Below are 25,582 nucleotides of genomic sequence, written 5' to 3'. Positions count from 1 at the left end.
CTTGTCCCGACTTGCAGTTCCTAAAGCAGTGCCAGTGGAGTTTGTTAATTGCATCAAAGAATCACTCTGGGTACTGAGCAGGTCCACTCCTCCCTTGAAATCTGCTGACATCAAAACCATCAAGCCAGGGAAGAAAAATGAGGGGGTTGGACTCGATGGTCCAGTTTGGACTCCTCTGTTTGGGAGTACCATTGGTGACGCCAGAAGTGCCCCAGCCTTACCCCTCTGGCTGTCTGTGGTATGGCCGGGATGCAGTTATATCTTATCCCTTCAGTTCCATTGAGGGGAACTCGAGTGGAAGCCCCCCCCCCCCCCAGGGTCAAGGCTGAGATGAAGGTTTGCCCTTAAGAACCATTCCTTTCAATTTCTTAGTCACCTCTGCCATATGGAGAGACTATTGGTATTCCCTGGAACATTTGTACCTGTCATTCAATACACTGGGTAGGTCAAAGAGGTGCTGTCAAGTCTAAGTCGCTACCATCTTCCTTAATGGGAAAGGGAGTATTTGCCAAAGACCTAAGTGCCCTGGATGCCTAGGGACTCCACCCAATCTAGATATGGGTTGCAACATGTTTTCAGGATACATCATGGTTCAGTAGAGTTCAAAGCTGTTTATTTTTTGCCAAGTGAAATTTTGGTTCCATGGGTTGGCTCATCAGTCATCCAAATGGCCCTGATAGTTGTTACATTGCATCTTTTAAAGGCAGTGATGAGTTTCATCCTTGATCATTGGGTAGAGAGTGATCTAGCTCAGTAATTTTTAACTGGGGGGCAGCCTTGTTTGATGTGTTTATACTGGAAAACCTTCTAGCACTTCTTTGCAAATAATGCCAGCTCTTCTTGGTTTTGAAATTGTTCAGTAAACGGTGGCTGCTACTGTTGCTCTTTTTAAGGGAGCAGTACTTTTTCCTCTTAACTTCCTGAAATGGGCAATCTGTAGCTTTTAATCCAAGTTCTTTCTTCTATAGCAATTTAGTAGCAGCTACCTCCCTTATCCCTTCTCCCCCTCCCCCTTCTCCTCCCTCTTTCCCTCTCTCTCTGCCTCTCCCCCTCCCCCTTCTCCTCCCTCTTTCCCTCTCTCTCTGCCTCTCCCCCTCTCTGTCTCTCCCTCCTCTTTATGTCTCTTTTTCTTTCCTTCTCCCCTCCTCTGTCTCTTTACCTTTATCTGCCTCTTCTCCCCTTCTGTCTCACTGTCTCTTGTCTCTGTCTTTTTCTCTCTGTGCACCTCTCTCCCTTCTTTCTGCCTCTCTCCCTCTTACTGTCTCTGTTTCTCTGCCTCTTCCCCTCCTCTCTGTCTCAGTGTCTGTCTCTCCGTCTCTCTGTGTCTCTCCCTTCTCTCTGCCTCTCCCCCCTTTCTCCATCTCACTGTTTGTTTCTTTTTTTCTCCCTCTTTGTCAATCCCTACTCTCTACCTCTCCCCCTCTCTGTCTCACTGTCTCTTTCCCTTTCTCTGTCTCTCTGCCTCTGCCTCTTTCTCTGTCTCTCCATTATCATAGTCAATATAATTTGATTTGAAAAAAATTAAAATTTTAATATACTAGTGACAATTTCCATGTGTATTCCCTACTCCACTTCTTTTTTTTCTTCTGTGTACCTTCTAATTGTTATATTAATGCTCTTATATTTTCTCATATTTTGATCAGGGATATGAGAACATTCTTGTAAAGATTTGGTAAAGATCCAGTAAATAGGCATATGAGAAGGTTAATGTTAAAAGCCTTTAAATTGCCTTTTTCGTTTGTAATATAATTTGTGATTTTTTCCCCCCAATTGTTTGATAGTCTCCCTTTAAATTGCCTTTTGTTGCCTCTAGTTGATATTATTTATCTCATTTATTTTCTTTGCTGGTTCTTTGGGGTTTTCTAAGCATATCAATATGTTGTCTACAAATGGGTATAATTTTGTCTCTCATTTGCCATTGTTTATATCTTTGATTTTTGTCTCTTGTTTTGTTGCTATAAGTTAGTATTTCTAGAACTATGTTATGTGATAGTGGGAGAAAGTAGTATTTTTATTTTATGTTTGTTCTGGGAAAGCTTCTAGTAGTTCTCCATTATACTAATATCAATATGAACTCCCCTGTTTGATATTCAATGCCTTTTTATAACCTGGCCACTTTTACATTTCCAATATTCTTACACTTTTACTTCCTTCCATGTTTTCTATAATCATGCCATGCTGGCCTCCTGGCTGTTCCTCACACCTGACATTCCATGCCCAGAATACTCTATCTCCTCACCTCTGTGAGGAAGTTTCTTTTTCTTTCTTTCTAGTTTCTTTTTCTTCAAGATTCATTTCAAAACCCACCTTCTGCACGGGAAGCTTTTCTCATCCTCCATACCTTCTCCTTTCAAATAGCCTTCTCCTTCTCCCTCTCCCTCTCCCTCCCCCTTTCTCTCTCCCTCTTCCTCTCTTTATCCCTCGCCCTTTCCCTCTCCCTTTTCCTCTCCCTTTTCCTTTCCCTTTTCCTCTCCTTCTCCCTCTCCCCTCCTCTTCCTTCCCTCTCCTATTTTCACGTTATCTCCCCTATTAGAATTGAGCTTCTTAAGGGCAGGCATTTTGTTTTTGCCATTCTTTGTATTCCCAGTGCTTAATACAGTGCCTGGCACATAGCAAATGCTTCATAAATGCATAAGCATGACTAACTCACTCTTGATTTTAAATTTGTGTTTTTGATGGTATTTAAATATGGCCTCTTCTATACTTATGCTCCTTTTCCCCTTTTGGGATTGGTTTTGAACCAATTTCATAAATGTAGGGAACTTTCTGGTGTGGAATCTCCCTCAGCCAGTTCATATGGGCAACTCACCAGAAACTAACTCATGCTCTTAGGGAAGAACTGAGAGGCTTTTAAGTAAGTTGCCCAGGGTTCCACAATCAGTATGTGCCAGAGCCAAGCCTCACACCCCATTTTTCTGTCCCCAAGGCTAGCTCTCTGAACCCTCTCCCAGGCTGCCTCTCCATGTCTCTGCTTTTTTAAGATTTTTACCGTAAGCCTCGAATTTTGTCTAAGGCTTTTTACTGCTTCTATCAAAATAATCATATACATTTCGTTTTATAGAGTTAATTATGTTAGTTGTTTTCCTAATGGCAAACCATTCTTTCATCCCTGGTATAAATCCAAGTTGGTCACAGTGAATTCTTTTTTGGATTCAATTCTGTGGTCTCCTTGGGAGGATTTTATTTAAAACTGTTGCATCATCATTCTTTCGTGAGATTTGTCTGTTTGGTCTCTTTCTTTGCTTTGTCTCACCTTAATTTGGGCATTGGAACTATATTTGTCTCATAAAAGAAGTTTGCCGGAGTGCTTTTTTGTTTTTGAGTCATTTTGGGAACGTGGATATTAGTTGCTTTTCCAGTGCTTGTTAGAATTCATTTGTTAATCCATCTGGACTGGGAGTTGTTTTCTTTGGCAATTCATTTGTGGCTTGCTCAATTTCTTTTTCCAAGATTGGGTTGTTCAAGATCTCTGTTTCTTGTTTTGTTCGTCTGGGTATTTTACATTTTTGGAGATTTTAATCAATTTCCTTTGAATCCCCAGTTTTGCTGACATCTCATTGTCTGTTGTAATTTTTGATAATGGGTTTTATTTCCTTTCTGTTTAAATGTGAGTTCATCTTTTCAGTTTTTTTTTTTTTGGTTTGGTAATTGGATTTTCCTCTCTTTCACTTGATCAGGTTGGCTAATGTTAATCGGTTTTGTTTGTTTTCAGCAAAGTCAGCTCTTGGTTTTACTCAGTTCTATGGTCTCTATTTTTCAGTTTCTCTGTTCTCTAATTTTAAAGATTTCCTTTGTGCATGTTTAAAGGCTGTTAACTTATTTTCTAATCTTTTAAGTTTCATTATCATTTCAGGGATCTGTTTGCCATTTTGCTAACATAAATTTTTAAAGAGAAATTTCCCTCAATATACTGCTTTTTAACTGTGTCCTAAAAGTTTTGGTTCCTAGTTACATTTTTTTTAGCATTGTTGTTGACATAATTAGCTATTGTTTCTTCAGCTCAGTCATCATTCAGGATGGCATTACTTTGTCTCCATTTAGGTCTATTTTTTCCTTTTATTTCCTTTATTTACTATACATTTTATTGTCTCACAAACTATAAAGTATTTTTTTTTTATTATTTCTTCCTCTTGACATATGTTTATGGTTCTTTTATGTCCTAGCACATGATGACTTTCTGTAAAGGTACTGGAGTGTGCTGAAAAATATGAATATTCTTTTAATATTCCTTGCAGAAAGCACCATAGAACAGTCAAGTCTAGTTTATACATCCTTCTATTGTCCTTTTTTTCGGTTGGATTTATCCAACTCTAAGAGGAACACTAAAATATCCGATTATTATTTTGTTACTATCAAAATGTTTTTGGCCTTTTGCCACCTAGCTTTTTCTTTTGAGAACATAGCTGCTATTTCATTTGGTGCCTATGCATTGAAAACAGCAAATTTCTCACTGTTTGGTGCCTTTAAACATGTAATGTGGTTTTGTTATTTTTTCTTTTGACTTTATTAATTTTTAGATTCTTTATCTAAGATGATGATGCTAATTCTTGCTTTCTTAGAGTTGCCTGAGTCACAATAGATGCTTTTGCATCCCCTTAATTTCATTCTGTATGTTTAAAATGAGTTCCTTCTATACAGCAAATTGTTGGCTTTTATTTTCTTCTTTTGAGGTTCATTTTCTTTTTATTGTGGATTTTAATGGCTGTAATTGTTCAATTTGTATTTTCTTTCATCAACTATTATATGTGTTTATATATTATATATGCGATGTCATCAGAACTCTGATTTCATTGGCATAGGAAACTCCTCAGTGAAGAGACTTCCTCTACCAATGCAGATAGAGTTGTCTAGAACACTGGCTGTGACACAGCCAGAATGTGTCAGAAACCACACTTGAGCTCAGCAGCTCTTCCTTACTCCTAGTCCAACTCTCCATTCTTTACACTATATCACTTAAATGTGTGTGTGTGTATATATATATATATATATATATATATATATATATATATATATATATATATATATATATATATATACACATACTATAAATTTTATGTTCTGCTACTGCAGATCTAAATCCAGTCTCCACCCCCACCTCCATCCCCCCGTTTTTAAATCTAATCCCAAACTTTTTGGGTTTCCTTTTATCTTTGCTCTCCCTTGCTCTTGTTTTATCTTTCTTTTCCCCAGCTCAGATAAGAATATGGTATCTTCCCACCACTTCCATTTTCCTATGTTAGTGGTATTAATTTATAATGCTCTTTTCCAAGAAGTTGTATCTTCCTCTTGCCCCCTTTCTTATCCTTCATTCCTTCTAGAATTCTCTACTCTAGGAGTTCTCAACTTTTCTTTGTGTCGAGAGTCCCTTTGAGATTCTGGTAAATTCAGTATATCCCTTTTCAGAATAACATTTTTAAGGAACTAAAGAGGATGCTAAATTTTAATTAGAAAATAAAGATATAATTCCACCCCCCCCCATCCAAAATTCCTGGACCTCCTGAAATCTATCCACAGATGGGAAAGAAACCCTACTCAACTTTATTTTATGATAGGTTAGTTGCTAGGAATGCTCATTCTTAATGGAACTAGGATACTGTGGCAAATGTTCCATGAGGCTAATCTTTAGAGGGAGGGGAAGTTCTAAAAAAACATTTCCCTCATCACTTAGCCTTTTTGATGTTACACCTTCCTCCCTTTGAACCTCTGAAACCCTGTCCTCCCCGGAGTCGTGACTCCCCAGATACCTAATTACTTCCTCTCCCTCCATCCCCAGTGAGATTTGCCACTGAGTTTTATGTTATATAAGCTGATTGGGTCCAACTCCCACCCTCCTGAAGTAGGATCCATTACAGAACTCTGACCTCTCAGGGGCGGACTGCAAGCTGCTCTTCCTCCTCTGCTGGCCATACAATTTCCACTGTATTCTGCCCCCCCCCCCACTCCCCAGTGTGGATTGTTGTTACCCTACCCCATTCTACCCAGTGGCAAGGGAGAGAAACTGAAAGCTTCTTGTCCATTTCTTGAGTGATGAGCACTCATTATGTTCCAACCTCCCCCTCCCATAGTCTCTTCTTCCTGGCCCATACATTCCTTTTTCCCCCTTTCAACTATAATATTGATTTATTAATGAGAGACTGAGAATTTTTCCCTTGAAATATTAATACTCTGTCTACTTAGTTTCTTGATTTTTCCTGTTATGTGTTTTGTTCCTTAGCTTCGTGTTTTTCTTTTTTTCATTTTGAACTAGCAAATATCAACAAACAACATTATGAACTTTCTCTTTGTATATTTTTTATTTCATTAACACTCTTTCCTTTTTAAAATTTAGTATTATATCTCCCCTCAGTTACATGTGAAAACATTCTTCTCTTTGAATCTCTGTAACTACTCCCAAACCCACATTTACTGCCCATCTCCACGTCCAGTAGAAATCCTCCTTTTGCACCAAATACATTCAATGACAATAAAACGAATGTGTTAGCTATGACTGAAAATGTACATCTAGCTCTGTGCCTCTGGTTTATCACCTTTCTACCAAGAAAGAATGGGAGACGAGTTCTATCATTTTTCTGAAGTATAATTGGCCACGGCTTTGATCAGTGTTTCCTGCACTCTTTCAGTTGTTTTCTTTTACGTTATTTTGGTCACTGAGTAAATTGTCCTTTTATTCTGCTCATTTCATTTTGTTTCAGTTCATATACATCTTCTCTGAATCCATCGTGTTCTTTTCTTTTCATGAAATGATATCCCATTATATTCCTGCATCTATGGTTCTGCCATTCCTCATTCAGGCCACCCCCTTTGTTTGTTTTCAGTTCCTTGTTACAACAAAAAGTGGTGTTATATAATTTTTTTTGTACTTGTGGGACTTTTCTCTGTGTCTTTGACCTCCTTTGGTCACGTGCCTAGCAGTGGACCAGTTTAATGACTTTGGGAGTAGAATTCCAAATCGCTTTCCCAAATGGCAAGGAGCAGTTCTTAGCTTCGACACGAGTGAACTCTGTAAAAAATTGTGTAAAATAATCACTGAAAATGACGTGAGTGAACTCTGTAAAAATTGTGTAAAATAATCACTGAAACCATGTTCCCTTTGATCCGAAAAAGAAGAGAGATCAGGGCCTCCCAGGCTCCACTAACAAGTGTATTCTTGTGCCTGCCCTCTCACAGCCCCTCCAGCAATGGCCATTTTCCTCCCTTGTCATCGTGGCCAATCTGTTGGGGGAGTGATAGAACCTTGGCTGTTTTGATTTGTATTTCTCTTGGAGCGTTTTTCATATTATTTGAATTGATATTTCTTCATTGGGAAAGGACTTCTTATTCTTTGACCATTTTGGGGGTTAAATCCCAGCTTCTTAAACCATGGGTCATCTCGTAACTGAATGCGGGGTTGCAAAATTATGATTTATTATCAGTAAATGTTTTATTTTCAAATCTACTTTATATACCTCTATATCTGGGGTCACATAAAAATTTCTCAGGTGAAAAGAGTTCGTGACTGGAAAAAGTTTAAGAAGCCCTGTGTTAGAGCATAGATCTTTGTTTTCCTTTGAGTAAATTTCCTATATGTCTTAGATACCAGACTCTGATAGAAGGAGTTTTCTCATTTTTTCCTCTGGTTTTCTTCTTCATGGGATTATAGTTTTAGAGTTGGAAATGACTATTAAAAGATTATCAAGTCCATTTTCATTTTATAGGAAACGGAAGCTCAGAGAGTTTATCTTACCCAGGATCACACAGCTAATAAGTGTCTGTGGTAGGATTTGAATTCAGGATTTCTGTTTAAAAGTCCATCACTCTACCAAACCATACCAAGAGCCTTGTCACTAGACTGGCCCCTGAGGGCTGGTTCATCAGGACACTACTAAAAGAGGTACTCCAAGAATGCTATGTACTCAAGTCTTTTAACTATCTTTCTGTACTTTCTTCAACTGGCTACTCATTTTCCTCTTGTGCTGTTTTTACTACTTTTAATCTGTGGTCACTTTCTGATCTCTCCCTTCCCTCTTCCTCATCCTCCTCCTTCTCTCTCTTTCTCCTTCTCCTCTTCTTCCTCCTTCTCTTCTTTCTCTCTCTCTTTCTCCTTCTCCTTCTCTTCCTCCTCCCCTCCCCTCTCCTCCCCTCCCTTTCCCTCCCCTCCCTTTCCCTCCCATATTTCTGCTCTTAAGTCCTCCTCCTTCTCTTTCTCATCCCCCCTACTTTCTTGTTTTCCAGGCCCCATATCTGCACTACTATCTCTTTTCTTTCTTGGGACTTGGATGGGTGGTCTGATTCATGGACCTCAATCTACTATTGGAACAGAGGAAGGAATCTAGAATCCATGGGTGTGCCCTGGAGTGATGAAGCCTCCATTTGTCCCTGAATAGGGACCAAAACCCTCCCCCCAAAAAACTGAAAGTTCACTTCAAAGTCTGGGTGTGCCAAATTATGGTAGCCAAGAGAGTTGGGGGGCAGTGAGTATGGATTGTTGGAGCACTCTAAAGGATAGGTCAGTGAATTGGGTTTTGGCTACTTTTTCCTACAAAAATGCCCTTGAGGAGGGTTTCTTCTCTCATCTTCTTCTTCTTGGTGAACCTTCTCAGTTGTGAACTTCTTTATACTCACTGGTGCTGTGGGTGGAGGTCACCCTCAGGACGCTGCCATCTTTATGTGATGGCCACACGATTGCTCGTCACGAATGCTAGAGCAAGATGACCCAACGTCCCATGAAACTTCTTGTTGTCCTTTCGTCATACAATGCGACCATTTCTGTTAATACCTTTATTTGCATAAAAACCTATAAGCCATCCTTCCATAGGTCAAAGACTGATGGACTCCATCCTTGGGAAGATCCTTACAGGAGAGCTGCTCCAAACCCCTAATTTGATCGATCATAAAACTGGGATAGAGAGAGGTTCAGAGAGTTCAGTTCGTTCAAGGTCTAGTAGAACAGAGCTGGGATTCAAACATGCTTCTTGTCTCTCCAAATCCAGCCCCCTTTCCGCTGTACTGTGCCACCTTCCATTTAGCTGTAACTATCTTTCATCTTCTGGCTTCATTTAAAGTGCGAATGTCAATATTGACATGACTCAGTTCCTCCGATAGTATGTTGACTCACTGATCGTCGAACAAAGATTTCACAGTCAGAGCACCAACAGTTAGGTTACTGTTGATCGACTCGAGAACTTCAGCATACTCCCGCCCTCGCCACGGAATCAGAAGGGGACCACACAAGACTGAGGGCCCTTGAATATTTTTCTTCACTCTGTGGCTTGCCCAGTTAAGGAATTCATCACCTGGTAGGCAGCCAGCTGGTGACAAGCCTCTCTGTACTTAGCTGGGCTGGTCCTCAGAAAGCAGACACAGTCTGTCACGGGCTCTAGCTCAAAGCTTTTCCACTTTTGGTAGACTATCCCAGTGTTTCCATTTCCACCCTGCTGGTGGGGCCTCCGAAGTTACCACCAGGTCACAATGTAGCATCAGAGAAGGAAGAATTCCTTCACAGGGGAAGAGACCACCTCTGTAACCCCCAAATCCCATTAGGCACAAAATCTCATGGTCTAAATTTGACCCTGACAGGAGCACACTATGTCAGTGCGGTAGAAAAGGCTGGGTCAGACCAGTTAGATGACCCGCTTTTCAAATTTCCCCTTTGATACTTAGTGCCTGTGTAACCTTGAGCCAGCTTTTGCATCTCCTTAGACCTCAGTTTCCTCTTCTGTTAAAGGAGAGGATTGGGCTAGATGCCTTGGAAGCGATTTCTGGTTTTTGATCTAGGACCCCTTGAGGGAGAAACTCAGAGTCCCTGGACCTTAGTTTTCTGCCATGTAAGCATTTGGCATTGTTGACCACCTTCTCCTCCAGGTAACACCGGTGTCTCTTGGTTCTCTTCCTGCCCCAACCCAGTCTCCTTTGCTCGAGAATCATTTTTGTCCTGCCTTGTGTACAAAATTTCTGTCTGGCTCACTTTCTTTTCTCTCACTGACTTTATCAGTTCAATTTTCATTTTGAGACAGAGGACACTTTCTGTTTGCCTGCCCCTCATGTCTTCTGAGCTCCAGGCTGTTGGCCATTTCCACTTGTGTAATCGCAGAGGCATCTCAACAGATCTCTTATGAAAATTCTATTTCCACTTAAATCAGCCTTTGTTAATGTCCCTATTTCTGTTGAGTGAAAACCACCATTATTCTTGAGTCCAATGGCCTGGGTCATTGCAGTAGCCTCCTAATTGGTCTCACTGCCTCCAACCCAGAGTCCACACCACATCGAGTCCATTGCCAAATTGCTGTTCCAGAAACCTAGGTGTGATCATGTCACTTCCGATTAGGAGCTTCATTTAGCTAACCATTAAGTCAGAGACAAAATACAAGCTTCACTGTCTGACTTGGACCTCTCTTCCTAGATTGATTTCACAATAGTCTTCACTTTCCAGCCAACGTGTCTCCCTGTTGTTCCTCCCTTCTGAAGCAGAATTCCATCACTTTCCTCCTCTGTCTAGGATTCTACCATCCTCCACCCTCTTCAAGTTCTTGTCTTCTACTTCTAGCCCTCCCCCCTCCTCCCCAAAACCCTGATTCCATTATTGTTTTCTTAATGATAGCTCTCACTATGAATGTTATGGAGTATTATTGTTCTATAAGAAATGACCAACAGGCTGATTTCAGAGAGGCCTGGAGGGACTTACGTGAACTGATGCTAAGTGAAATGAGCAGAACCAGGAGATCATTATTCATGGCAACAACAAGATTATATGATGATCAGTTCTCATGGACGTGGTTCTCTTCAACAATGAGGTGATTCAAATCAGTTCCACTTATGCAGTGATGACGAGAGCCATATACAGCCAGAGAGAGAACCATGGGAACAGAGTGTGGAACACAATATAGCATTCTCACTTTCTGTTGTTGTTTGCTTGCATTTTGTTTTCTTTCCCAGTTTTTTCTTCCCTCTCGATCTGATTTTTCTTGTGCAACAAGATAAATGTATAAATATGCATGCATATATTGGATTTAACATATATTTTGCCATGTTTCACATATATTGGACTACCTGCCAGCTAGGGGAGAGAGTGGGGAGAAGCAGGGGGAAATTTGGAACAGAAGGTTTTGCAAGGGTTAATGCAATGCTTTAATAAAAAGTTATAGCTTTTTATTTTCAAAATATGTACATGGATAATTTTTGACATTTACCCCTACAAAACCCTGTCCTAATTTTTTTCCATCTTTCACTCCCAGTCTGCAAGTGATCCAATATATGTTAAACATGTGTAATTCCTCTCTATATGTTTCCAAAATATCATGCTGCACAAGAAAAATCAGATCAAAAAGAAAAAAGAATAAGAAAGAAAACAAAACGCAAGCAAACAACAACAAAGAGAGTGAAAATACTATGTTGTGGTCCAGCTTTAGTTCCCACTGTCCTCTCTCTGGATACAGATGGCTTTCTTCATCACAAGATGAACTGCTCTGAATCACCTCATTGTTGAAGAGTCATGTTGATCAGAATTGATCATCATATAATCTTGATAATGCCATATATAATGATCTTCCGGTTCTGCTCATTTCACTCAGCATCAGTTCATGTAAGTCTCTCCAAGCCTCTCTAAATTCATCCTCCTTGTCATTTCTTACAGAACAATAATATTCCATAGCATTTATATACCATAACTTATTGAGCCATTCCCCAATTGATGGTATCCACTCAGTTTCCAGTTTCTTGCCACTACAAAAAGAGCTGCCACAAACATTTTGCACATTGGGTCCTTTTCCCTCATTTAAGATCTCTTTGGGATACAAGTCCAGTAGTAACACTGCTGGATCAAAGAGTATACACAGTCTCCAGAATGGTTGGATCTGTTCACAGTTCCACCAACAATGTATCAGTGTCCCAGTTTTCCCATTTCTCCTCCAACATTCGCTATTACCTTTTCTTGTCATCCTAGCCAATCTGACAGGTGTGTAGTGGTATCTCAGAGTTGTCTTAATTTGCATTTCTCTGATTAATAATGACTTGGAGCATCTTTTCATATGGTTACAAATAGTTTCAATTTCTTCATCTGAAAATTGTCTGTTCCTATCCTTTGACCATTTATCAGTTGGAGAATGGCTCGAATTCTTTAAACTTGGGTCAAGTATATATTTTAGAAATGGGACGGATTCCATTATTTTTAAAGGAATATTTAATCATCATTGATTTTGTGAAATCATTTGAATGTGAAAGGAAAAACAAATATCGGACACTATACAGATTGGGATCAGTGCCTAGTTTTTTGAATTCTTGTGTTTTTATTTCACTCCTAAGCACCTAAATAAGACCTTTATCATCTATCGTTGTCTTTTAGTAACTCGAGAGCAGCGTCCAAGATCTTTTCATTAGTTTCTAAAACTTTACAGCCTGAACTCTACCTCCTCTTCTTTTCTCTCTATTTTGTCGATCCCTGCTCCTTAATCCTTGTTGCCAATTTACTTTACCCACTTCTTTGTCCCATTACCTTTTTTTACTTGCCTTGCTAACAAACTACCTTTCCCTTCCCCTTCAGGCTTCCTCTTCGTGTCTTTATTACTCGATCCTGTTCCTTCTCCTTCAGTTTTCTGTCACACAAGCTAGAGATGAAATTGTTCTCCTTCCCATTTCCCTCGATTTCTCCTACCTAAACAGTTTCAAGCCTTTTTCACAAGTCAAAAGCCCTCTAAATCATCTTCACAATTTCCTATTTCTTATTCAGCTCAGTCATCCCTTTTCCTATTCCTTCTCCCATAACCTTCTCTCACAGCAGCTGAAAGTCAAGTAGATTTATGCATTTTAGAAAAAGACTGTTAAAATTAAAGAAGTGGGGGCTATCAAAGCTTTTCTGTTTAACTCTCAAGTAATGAGGCATTTCAGCTTACCTGAATGCTTCCTATCTTTGAGCATGAGTCTTCATTCAAAACCAAAAAGGTCTTAGCTTCAGATAATGATACTAGAAGAGTATTTGCTTAGGGAATTCTTACTAAGCTCTCCTTTGTATTACAGGTGAATGACCAGCCTCCATGGTTCTTAATGGACCAACAAGATTATTTTCATTAAAGATGGAAACATTGGAGTCAGAATTGACCTGCCCAATCTGCCTCGAGTTGTTTGAAGACCCCCTCCTGCTTCCATGCGCCCATAGCCTCTGCTTCAGCTGTGCTCATCGGATTCTTGTGTCCAACTGTAGTTCCGGGGAATCGGTTGAGCCCATTGCCGCCTTCCAGTGTCCTACTTGCCGATATGTCATCTCCTTGACTCATCGTGGCCTAGATGGCCTCAAGAGGAATGTGACCCTACAGAACATTATTGACCGATTCCAGAAGGCTTCTCTGAGCGGGCCCAATTCCCCAGGCGAGAGCTGCCGGGAGCGGACTTATAGGCCTAGCCCCACCATGTCTAGCGAGCGAATTGCATGCCAGTTCTGTGAACAGGCCCCACCGCGTGATGCAGTCAAGACCTGCATAACCTGTGAGGTGTCTTACTGTGACCGCTGCCTCCGAGCCACGCACCCAAACAAGAAGCCCTTCACCAGCCACCGATTAGTGGAGCCGGTGCCAGACACGCACCTTCGAGGGCTCATGTGCCTGGAGCATGAGAATGAGAAAGTGAATATGTACTGTGTGGCTGATGACCAACTGATCTGTGCCTTATGCAAACTAGTGGGGCGCCACAGAGACCATCAAGTGGCATCTCTTAGTGACCGATTTGAGAAACTCAAGGTAAGAGATCTGGAAATGTTCTGACAATCTGCTCTCCCTGCTCAAGGCTACCATATGTTGAGTTTTTCCTTGGGTTTCCTGGAGTTTTTGTGGGCATGGGTGCCTTTTCTCACATGGCCAGGCAGTTTTTTCCGTTTCCCACTCGAGGGGAACACCCATTTTGAAGACGTAGCTCTGCTCCTATAATTTGTCCACTCATACAGAATCTTGCTGGATTTGACATCAAAGGACTTGGTTTCAGGTCCTGCCTTTTCCATTTAATAGCGGTGTGACCCTGGGTAATTCACCTATCCTCTCCTTTCTTCTGTTTTAAAAGGAGTGAGATATACTACATAACCTTGAAGGCCTCTTCCCCTTGGACCGATGATCCTAAAAACTGTGTCAAATACAGCTAATAATAATAGCTAGCATTTATGGAGTGCTTTAAGATATACAAAGCACCTTACATATGTTAATAACTCCCAATAACTCTGGGAGGTAAGTGCTTTTTCTTATCCTCATTTTACAGATGAGGAAAGTGCAGCACATAGAGATTAAATGACTTGCCCAGAGTCACACAACTAATAAATGTTTGAAGCTGGATTCCAACTCAGTTGTTTCTGGCTTCCAAGTCCCAAGTTATATCCATTGCTGCCTAGTCCCTTCCCAGGTATTAGGAAACATTGCATGATACAAATGTTTCTCACCCATCTCTTAGCTCGTTTGTTGGCTTTTTTTGTTGCTTTTTGCTTGACAAATGCCATGAAACACAAACATTTTCTTATTCATAGAACAGAGAAGATTTTATTTGGAGCTATAAATCTCTAATGCATAGTTTGCATTTTCAAAACAACATAAAAAATTCACCATGTTAGTTTCAAAGCCGTCCTACTTATCTATATCTTCTTTCTGTTCTCTTCTGTACATTTCCCCCAAATGCTACAATGACCTTCTTTTTTTTCAGTCTCTCTATTGCGATTCCTCCTCTTCTTCCTGAGTCTCACTCTCTTCCCTCCACCACTAAAAACAATTCTCCTTTGCAAGAAATAAGCATAGGGATGGAGATAGGGGCTGGACCTATGGTCCTCATTGATACAGGGAACTCCCATATGGAGAAAGTCCCTCCATTATTATAGAACAGCCTCTACTTGCTAGCAGAATCTTAGGGCCTAGGGTATTAAGGAATGAAATGACTTGTCTAGCTTGTCACACAGCTATTACATGTCCAAGGGAAGACTTGAACTCATGGCTTCCTGCCTCCAAAGCTAGCTCTATCCACCATGCTATAGCAACTTTATCTCCACATTGGCCACATCCAAAAATTCATCTCTCGCTCTGTCCCATGAGTCCCTCACCCCTCTGCCAGTCCACTTTTTGGAGGTATGTATATGCCTGTGTGTCTGCCTTTATGTACCTAAGTTTATGTTAGAGGTGGAGAGTTGGCAGGGCAGCTCTGGGTGTGTACAGCTATTTGTTGGTGGATATGAAAAAGCCACTTCTAGAGCCATGAGATCTCACTGATCAATCAGAGAGGCAGGAGGGGGCTCTAAGGGCCTGACCGAACTGTAATTATTATCACTGTGGGTAATGATAACGGAGGCCACAGGTCTGCCTGCGAGTCCCACTCTCAGACATGTTTTTGTCAGTGTTCACCGGTCCTGCGTGATGGTATTCTCACTGCCGGGCTAAGTGGTTTTGGAAGCCCTGTTACCTTCCCCCCGGGTTGCCCGGTATCAGGTTGGTAGTTGAATTTCAGAGGTGATGATGATCCCTCTCAATGTGTGTATATAAATGCCCCCAGAAGACTCTGGAAAATGTGTTGGTGTATGGTTTGTTTGGAAAGTGAGAGTGTCGGTCACTCAAAATGGCCGGATTGTAATCCGGCTTGAATAATAAGCTTGATGAAGTGGGAAATCTAGGAAAGGAGAGGAAGGGAGAGAGAAGGAGGAAATAAAGGCTCTCTCCCATTTCTTTTCCTGGCAGGCCAGAACTTGATCTCAGTCTGTTCTAAGGAATCCTACTCTTTTATTTCTTTATTTTATCATTTTCTTTTTTGTTACCTTTTATTTATTTCACCTTCACTTACAAATATATGCTTTCTCCATCCCTTCTTCTGTGAGCCAATCCTGATAATAATGAATTTTTTTTAGGAGGGGAAAAAGAGCTCAGCAAAACCAGCACATACATTAGCTGAGTCTAACATATATAGAATGAAACCCCCTTTTATAGGTAGGAGTCTGCTCAGATATTGTATATACTTATGTGGATTCCCAGCAGAAGCTATTGAATATACATTGTAGACTGCATTTATCTGCATCTGTAAATCTGGAGGAAGGATAACCCCAAAGGGGAGCGCACTGGCATCTGGGGGAACGGGAAGGAGTTGCAATAGAAAGTGAGAGTTAAGCTAAAGACACCAGGAAGGGCAGGGGAAGAGGGGGAGCATTCCAAGGGTGGGAGCCAGCCCAGCAATAGTGTGTTCTAGAGGAGGACCGATTTTGATGGATTGGGGGATATATTGAGGGGAGTAAAATGTACAAAATTTGGAGAGATGAGAAAGGGCTTTGCCATAAACAACAAACAAAGGAGTGACCTGTGTGACCATGGGCAGGTTCCTTCATCTCCATGGGCCTTAGTGAGATTAGTCTTCCAAGGTCCTTCCAACTCTAGCTGGATCAGTGATCCTTGGAGCTAGTGTGACTTTAGGCAATTAATTTAACTTCACTTCAATTTTCTCATTTGTCAAATGGAGGGATTAGGCCAGATGGCCTCTGGGATCCCTTTCAGTTAAGATCAGGGAAGAAGGGCTTAGGTGCCTGGGACTGATGAATAAACAGTTCTAGGAAAATGGGAGTGGCTTCCCCTGGGTTCAGCAGAGCATCTGTTCTTGGGGAACTAGTTCTCAAATCGAGGCTGCTGTAGCCTATGTTCTCCCCCAGGAAGAATGGCATCAGATACTTTAAGTACGGGTATAAACGCATCGCCAATCATCAATTGATCCCTGACGTAAGCAGATAAAGGGCATCTGAGAGCTCGGTCGCACATTATAGTGTTGCAGAGTTCACCACAACCTGATGAGGTAAGAGCATAACAAGCAGGACTTCGATTTTCTGGAAACCAAGGCTATCTGAGGGTAAGCAAAGTCAGGGTTTTAATAGGGTTTCTCCCATCCCCAAGTCCAATGCTCTTCCATTTATACCACCGTTTGCCTTGAGTAGATACTTATTGTTTCAAAATAGAAGACATAAAAATAGATCGATCTGGAGTCGGGAAAGTGAAGGGAGGGGAGCTGAGAGGATGGAACAACCACTGGTAAAGACTTGCACGTGTTGGGACTGGAATAAGGCAGTGATCTTGAGAAACACTGAAAGGAGAAAACTGTATCCATATGTATTCCTAAGATAATAAAAAGCTTGGATAAAATTAGGCTTGATGTTAGGAAAAACTTCCTAACAGTCAAAACTATCCAAAAAGAAAAAAAAGTAGAAAAAATTGCCTTGGAAGGTGCTGAATTCTCCCTCTCCCTCCTCCGACAGAGACCTTGGGTGGGTTTCAATGAGGACTTTATTGGACTAGACGGCCACTGAGTTTCCTTTCCGTCACTGAAACTCTGTGATCCTTTGATTAAGCTATGTCTCCAAGATAACAATTCCTTGGAAACCTGCAGACGATCGAGTGGGTTTTCAAAAGTTTGACAATGAGTAGAATGCAGCATGAGGTTTACCGGCCAATGTTTTGGCAAAGCCTGAGACCAAGCTGTGATTTGGGTGGGAAAGACCAAAAAGAGGACTCCTCATACAAACATTTTTTCGTTTTTGAAGAAAGGGTAGATCCTCCTGATTATAAATTGAGTGGAAATGAGAGGCGGTGCAGTGTTGTGGTTCGAGCCGGCTCCGAGACCAGGAACACTTGGCTGTGGATCTTGCCTCTGAGACCTTCTAATTGTGTGATCCTGATCTAGTCACTTAAAGCTTCCTGTGTTTCAATCTTCTCCACAGCTCTAGGAGACTCCACTGCATGGTCTCTGAGGTCCCTTTGGGCTCTTAAGTCTTAGGCTTAGATGGACATTGTCATTCTGCCGGCATGGGCTGTTTACTTAACTTTGAGACAACTCCACAACTCTGACTTTTAGAGAAGGGGAGCTCCCTCCCAAACTGGGACCAAGAAGGCAAAGAAATGGAAAGTGGCTCTGCTCAGGTTTGGAGAAAAAGAAGCACGTGGATTGTTCCCAACTCCATGGTGTTTTGTGTTGAATAAGGGATTATTTCTTTGTCCTATTTGTATCCCTAGCACCTAGCACCGGGCCTAGAGAGCACAGGAAATGCTCAGTGCAGCTTTGTTCATTGACTGTTAAGTCATACTGAATGGGAGGGGGCGGTGTGAGTTGTGTGAGATCTCCTTTGTCATGAAAGAATATGAACTTCTCCACATTAGGAGAGAAAGGTTGACTTTTATTTCACTATCAGTTACATCCAATCGGGATGAATTTTAAATTGGAAAAGCATTCTTGATTATCTCCTTAATCTCTCTGATACTTCCCTAAGGAGAGAAGGATTGTTGAGAGTAGAGAGAGTGAAATAGCTTTGATCTTCCATGAAGGAAAGGACAAAATCCCCAAACAGAAACACCTCCAAAAAGAAGATAAATGGCTTACAACAGATACGAACATATACGAATAACAACATAACACAATATACCAAAACATATGTCTAAGTGCTATATAGTGACTACATCTTTTTCCTGGGTATGATCTTATTTGATTCTGACAACAGCCCTTGGATGTGGGGAGGAGAGAGGTATTCGATTTGTTTGTGGAGCTTGAAGGGCTCTCAGAGACCCCTTTTTTGTTATTGTTGTTGTTTTATTTTTGGAAGCCATCGGGATTGAATGACTTGTCCATGGTTATATAAGCTAGTAAATGTCTGAGGCCAGGTTTGAACTCGGGCCCTCCTGATCCCAGGGCCAACGCTTTATCCACGATGCTATTTAATTTCTCTTCCAATTCCCTCATTTTGTAGAGGAGGAAACTGAGGCCTAGGGAGGGGACTTGGGTGAAATCATGCATTGTATCCCAGGTCCAGAGCTAAAAAGGGGCTTCAGAGGCCATCTAATTCAACCCCTTGCTTTACAGAGAAGGAAAGTGAGGTCCAGGGAGGAGAATGATGTGGCCCGAGGTGACACATTCTCCTTGATCTAGGACTAGATTTATAAATTTACAAATGAGGAAAGTGAGCTCAGAGAGATTAGCCTTGCTGGTCACACCAGCAATAAGCAGAACAGATGAGATTTGAATCGCAGTTCCCCGATTCAAGAGCTGGGGCTCTTTCTACTGATTCTGCCGATTATTCTGCTGATTATTCACATCTCCTCGATGAAGAAACTTTGGCTCATAGAGTTTGTGATTTGCAGATGACTAGTATGTGGCAGAGCTGGGATCTGAAAGCAAGTCCTTTGCTTTCTATTATATGACAAAAGCTCTAGACTGAGGATTCCTTCACCACACAGATCTCAGCCTTCAGTGACTATAGTAGATCTTCACGAGTCACTGCTTCATGATTTACCCCATTTGTAGTCAATCTATTGATGGATCTCTCCAGGATTAGGTGGATGGGCACTTCTTCATGGGCCACACAGTCAAAGGCTATCTAGACTTGAAGTCTTTAGGAACCTGCGGTCCCCTCCATGACAAGATGAGACATCAGCAAAGGACCTGGATTCAAATCCTACCTCGACATTTATTCCCTGTCTGACCTTGGTCAAAGCACATTGTTTCCCTGGGTCTTAGTTTCCTCTTCCTGAGGAAAAAGAGAGGGTTGGACCAAAGCCCTCTGAGATCCTTTCTAGCTCTATAGCTATGATACTATGAGCCTGGGACCTCAGCTTCAGCGGAGGGCACAGGGAAGCATAGCTAATAGGTTTTCTTGTTGTCGTCCAGTCGTTTCAGTTGTGTCCTACTCTTTACGACCGTATTTGGAGTTTTCTTGGCAAAGATACTAGAATGGTTTGCCATTTTCTTCTCCAGCTGATTTTTCAGAGGAAACTGTGACAAACAGGGTGAAGTGACTTGTCCAGGGTCACGCAGCTAGCAAATGTCCAAGGTCAGAGTTGAACTCTTCTTGAGTCCAGGCCCAGTGTTCTATCCACTGCAGTGCCATCTAGTTAGTATGTACCGGCTATCTGTCTTGACTTTCTGATCTACAGCCAATAAATTGTATTTTAAAAAAATCTTTCAGAGGCCCAGTGCTGGTTTTGAATATTTTGGGGTATAATATCCCCTAAATAGGACTTAGAATTCCTAATGTTGAATTGTGTAATGAATAGAATACTGTATTTTAAACAAGAAAGTCTGAAGACCCAGAGAGCACCGTGGTCTCAAGATATGTGCTCCAATGCTATAATCCAGCCTCCGGTGTCACATCTACTAATGGGGTCAGCCCACATTTTAGTCCAGAAGCTATCGTGGCTCGATTATTTCTTAAATTTTAAAAAATGCTTGTGTTTTGGCTATTTCTTCGATAGCCCCATTATTTCTTTTATTGGAGACAGATACAGTGGGCAGAGACTCGGCTTTGGAGGAAGATTCTAGTTCTTCTGTGACTTTGGTCAAGTCCCTTCCTCTCTCTGAGCCTCAGTTTCCTCAGCTTTGAAATGAGAGAGGGGAACTAACTGACCACTGAGGTCCCTTTCAGCACTAGGAGCTCTATATGCTTTGTTAACTCTATGAGCTAATGAGATATTCCATATTTCTTTTTTTCTTTTCTTTTCTTTAAGTGACTTGCCTGAGGTCACACAGCTAGGAAGTGTGTTAAGTGGATATTCCATATTTCTTATATAGGTATATGTATGTATTGTTTGATTCATTTATTTCAGATTTGTAAGTTACAAATGCTCCTCTCTCCCCCTCCCTAGAAAATGATGATATTAATGTGGAAATACATTACAATTCTGCTGCTTATTAAACTAGCAGAACCATCTCCCGTTGCTTCCAATCCAAACTCTTTGAGTTGATGTTCAGGCAAGGGCCAGTCTGGTCCCACCCATCCTGCTGTTCACCTTTGGCTCCCCACTTCTTTCCACTGTAAATCCTTTGGCCTAGCCAGCTGGTCTCCTCACTTTCACCTCAACACAGTTATTGATTTTTGAGCCCAGTTTTTATTTAGGATACAGCCAGATTACCTGAAATTTCAGCTCCCTCTATCCAAATACTGCCTGTTCGTCAGGGCCTCTGCGTCCCAATTCTGGCACCAAACCATTTTTGACTACTCCAGCCCACATGAGCTAGAACATAAACCTCTTGAGGGCAAGGACAAGGCCTTTTATTCTATCTTCATTGAAGATGTGTGTGTAGATGCAACGTTTGTTCCAGGTGAAAGAAGTCTTCACAGTGGTTTCCCAGAAGTCTATGGAGTTTGCTGTAGCTCTCATCTTGTGGGGTACACATTTATCTTACCCCTCTGATTATTTCAGGAGCTTGGAAGAATTACTGACAGCATTATGAGTCAGAGTGTGAGCAAAAGTGTTAGCATGGCCTTAATTTTAAGTACTTATTCATTTTGATTGCAGGATTTTCCTACTGCCTAACCCGACAATGACGTCTGTGTAAATCAGACATGATTATTGTAATTCTCTTAGAGAGTGGTGTTGTCCCATTTCCATGTCTCCAGCCTGCCAAAAATATGGCGGATGAAAACCGGTGGGAATAGAAGAATTTCCTGAAAGGAATAAACAAGCATATTTTCATTTTCTCATTATGTTTCCACAATTTTCATAAAGTATGCTCAAGCTGAGCCACGTTTACACGTTTTGGGGTTCTTGTTATAAAATATTACCTGGCAATAAAGGATATTGGCAGTTATAGCAGGAGAAAGGGAAAGAGGGAAGCAGAAGAATAGAAGGGTCGATTGAGACATGGAAAGAACGGAGCGGAACAAGACTGAGCAAATTCAGAAGAAATTCAAAAGGATGTTAACTGGTTGGAAAATCAGATAAAGCGGAATCCTTTTATCTCTTCGCTGGCCACTTGGCCTTTTGCCTAAACACTGACTCTTTCCCCTCCCAACTACCAACCTCAGTCCCCATCTTTTCCCATTCAAATCAGACAGTTTAACCAGTCTTATTTTTCAAATTCCGTGCTGATCAGAGGGCGCAATTCTGTGGGAGAGTGTCTCTGTATGTAACATACATATGATATACAACATACCTATGTGTCTACAGAATATACATGTGTGTATTTTATATGTGCATGTGACATGCACATCCAATCTTTGTCATTTCACAGATAAGAAAATTGAGGTTTAGAAAGTTTGTAACCTGACCAAAGTTACATAAGATAATAATTTGATCACAGTAACATCTATACCCATAGGGTTGTAAGATCTTAGATCTAGACCTAGAAGGGACCTCTGACTTTTACATTTTACAAAGCGGGAAACTGAGGCCCGGGAAGGAAGAGTGATTCGTCCAAAGCCATACAGGATACATATGGAAATCTTACATCTGTACTGCTTCTGAAGGTGTTTGTGGAAGTCTAATAATGTGTCATAGGTGAAAGTGCTTTGAAAAGTGTAGAGACTGTGTGAATATAAGAAATGCTTATTGCTGCTCCAAGGCATGTTGAATTGTGTCTTGGTTTCTAGGAATTGTGAATTTGGGCTCCTAGGAAATGGCTGCTGTTGGAGCCTGGAATTGGTGGGGCAGGGAAGAAAGCCTATTAAAGGATTTCATTTCAGAAAGTCTAAATGGGCCATTAAATGGAAATGATGGTTTTTCTCAGCACCTGGAGGGAGGAGAACAGGCTCAGGCTGTTTTGTGTTGCATTCAAACTGGAGAAATAAGCAAAGAAGGATGGTTTAGCTCCTGGCTGTTCTTATCCACTAAACCAGGGCTCTTGACTTAGAATCCATCACTTTGTTTTGCTTAATATGTCTATAATTCAAGCAGGTTGTGATCCGACCTATTTTCTCTTGTGAATCGAGCAAAATTATCCAGAAGCCATTGACTTCCCCTGATACTAAAAGAGTCCATGACCCCCAAACGTTTAAGACTCCCTTGGATAGCAGGATCGTTTCAGGGGCTCATAAAACCAAGCTGCATGTCCTTCCAGCTGGCTTCAGGTCTTGATTAACCCCTGGCAGGGCTTGGCCAGTCCTCCCTACTAAGATCTGATCTGGTCCTTTGGCTTTCGCCACTGCCTGAATTCACAGCTGAGTGCTTGAGGCAGCGGATCCTTTGTCTTCTCCTCTTCCTGTGGGGCAGGCTGTGGAGCTCCTTCACTTTGCCTAAGGAGCCTCAATTTTACCTTTCTCCCTTGTTCTGGCCGATGCCGTCGTCACTGCTTCCTCTTGGCTCCTCAGATGGCGCAGATTAACTGGGGTTCCAGATGGTCAGGACCGAGGTCCTCGAGGAAGCATCCCATCAATGTTTCTCCTTGTGGGACTTAGCCTGTGTCAGCCCAAGAGGAAATACACATATTTTGGGAAGGCATCAACTGTGACTTAAGGCTGTGGCCTTCGCTTTCTCGGCCAGATGGCCGGGTCAGCTGTTAGAAAACCCATATGTCTTTGATGAATGTGAGATCAGACTAAAGCAAAAATCGGATCTGGATTTGAAAATTGACTTATAAAGAGAAGACAGGGTCGGTCCCTAAAAGCCGAGGAGATAACTTGCTGTTGCTACATGGAAGAGGCTAAGAAACCCGTGAGATCAAAGTTTCTTAGCTCTAGAACCGGAAAGGAGCTCAGGGTGGGCGTTCATTTTGCAGATAGGGAAATGTAGGCCCAGAGAGATGAAGAACCTTGTCCAAGGTCACCCATGTTCATCATCGAGACTGAATTCCAACTTAAAACATTTTTATATGAATGAAATAAGGTTGAAATTAAGCTTATCTTCTCCGGCCTACTTCTACTGTTAAAAGGGATCGGCAGCTTGTAAATTGCTAGGTAGGGCTTAGGCAGAGTTACCGTTTGCCTCCGTTTTGTGACAGTAACTCAAATCCCACAAGCCAGCAAGATCTCAAATTGTATGTGCACAGGTCTAATTTCTTTTTTCAGTGGCTTCTTGGAGGCTCGGAGTCTCAGATCGGAGCCACAAATGCATAAAGCACAACAGTGTTCTTACTTGTTCTCTGAATTATGAATTATTTATAAGTGTTTCCAGCATCTAACATAAGCCTGGTACATAGTAAGCATTTCATAAATGCTTGTCAGTTGATTGATGACATTTATGAAACACTTTTTCAAAAACATATCATCCTTGCAGAGTGCCACGCTTCAAGAGAAATACATTATCTTTTGAATTATTGATTCCTCATATCGCATGTTCGAGAGGCAGAGTGATAGAGCGAATCCACAGTAAAGCAGCCCTAAGGTCAAGGCTCCTCCTGGCTGTGCAATCGTGGGCAAGTCACTTAACCTCAGTGCCCCCGAGCAGACATCTTGAGTCTGAAGTTTCAGTGAAGGTGCCAGTCTGGATTAAGAGAGCTGATTTCTTCATCCTTCTTCATCTCTGCGAATCCTAGGTGCATCCAAATCAAATGAGCAGAAACCAGTATATATAATACCCTAGGATCCCTATTCTATATTATATTTCTCCAAGATATGCTAATTTGTGTCTTTTGAGACATGTGGGATTTTTGTTGGTCCGGGAACAATCTCCAAATGGATGTTCTGTCGATTCTGAGATTCCTATCCTCTGTACCACTTCCTACTATGGGAATGATGTGTTCTAATGTGCAAGTTCTCACGAGTGAACACATCCTAAAATATACACAGGGGAAGGTTTTTAAAGCGGACCTGGGAATCTGTTCATGTGGGAATCCCCATGGCCAACAGAGATTGGTACCCTCTCTTCCATTTCTTCTCTCATATAGTTGCCCGGAGACTTGAACTTAAGTGACTTGCCTAAGGGTCACATAGCCAGGAGATGTCGGAGTTGGAATTTGAACCAGGCCGTGTCTTCCTGACTCTGGGACTGGTTTCTTAGCTACAGTTCTAGAATTATACAAGGTCAATTTAGCACCCACAACCTCAGAGTCCTAGAAGACTGCTTCTGTGCTTGAGCCCCTGTGAGCAGACTTCCTGAAGACTCTAGATGCAATGAAAAAAGAATCTGATCTCTGGAGCTGGGAAAAAAAAAGCTGAGAATGGCTTGGCGGGGGTACCTGAAAATCCTGGTGGGGGATGTTTTGAGAGAGAAGGAATCAAAACAAGAGCATGGCGTCTCTGAATTGATTTTGGGCAGGAGGAGAAGAAGCCCAAGTTTAGAGCTTGAGAAAGGGGATCGGAACCAGAGATATAGCCGAGAGGGAAGAGGTAGAGCCAGAAGGGATCCCAGGGGGCCATCTAGTCCAACCCCTCTCATATAACAGAAGGAAACTGAGGCTCACTGGGATAATATGACTTGTTCAAGGTCACACAAAGTAAATGGCAGAGGAAAGATTTGAACCCGCATGTTCTGCCTTAAGATCCAATGCTTTCCCCCCTCCCCCCCCCCCAGTTATGGGACAAAAAATCATTTTGTTTGGGAGTCGAAGGGGGAGAGATCATTTCAAACCTGTGGCTCTAAGTACCGCAGTTAGGTTACATGAAACCCATCATGGGGATGGGAGCTGCTCACAACGGATGCCTGAGAAGAACATGAGGGACCTCATCTAATGCTCTATCTTGAGCCAAACAACCTGTCCATCGAGCTCCGCCATGGGCTATTCCTTCATGGTAAAGAAGGAAGGCTATGAGGTTTGCTGAATGGATGGATGAATGAATGAGTGAATGAATGAAATAGTCGTTCATTTGGGTTTTTCTTACTCAAGCACCATTTTTTTTTCTTGAAGGGGTAGATATAACTTAGTCCTATTAGTGAGACTGATGAATCCTGAAGCGATTGCATTATTTGAATGTGCCCTG

General features: G+C 41.7%; 1 protein-coding gene across 2 annotated transcripts in view; it reads left to right on the top strand.

The window, feature by feature from the left end:
- MID2 (midline 2) overlaps window positions 1–25,582 on the top strand; it is a 98,743-nt gene that overhangs the window by 3,445 nt on the left and 69,716 nt on the right. For both annotated transcript variants that reach the window (XM_051967793.1, XM_051967794.1), the window contains exon 2: window positions 12,988–13,703. In XM_051967793.1, coding sequence (XP_051823753.1) covers window positions 13,005–13,703 — 699 coding nt within the window. In that variant the 5' untranslated portion in view covers window positions 12,988–13,004. The remainder of the gene's footprint in view (window positions 1–12,987; window positions 13,704–25,582) is intronic.

This window comes from Antechinus flavipes, chromosome X (assembly GCF_016432865.1).
Source record: "Antechinus flavipes isolate AdamAnt ecotype Samford, QLD, Australia chromosome X, AdamAnt_v2, whole genome shotgun sequence".
In the NCBI taxonomy this organism is placed as follows: Eukaryota; Metazoa; Chordata; class Mammalia; order Dasyuromorphia; family Dasyuridae; genus Antechinus; species Antechinus flavipes.
This window is presented reverse-complemented; position numbering and strand designations above follow the sequence as displayed.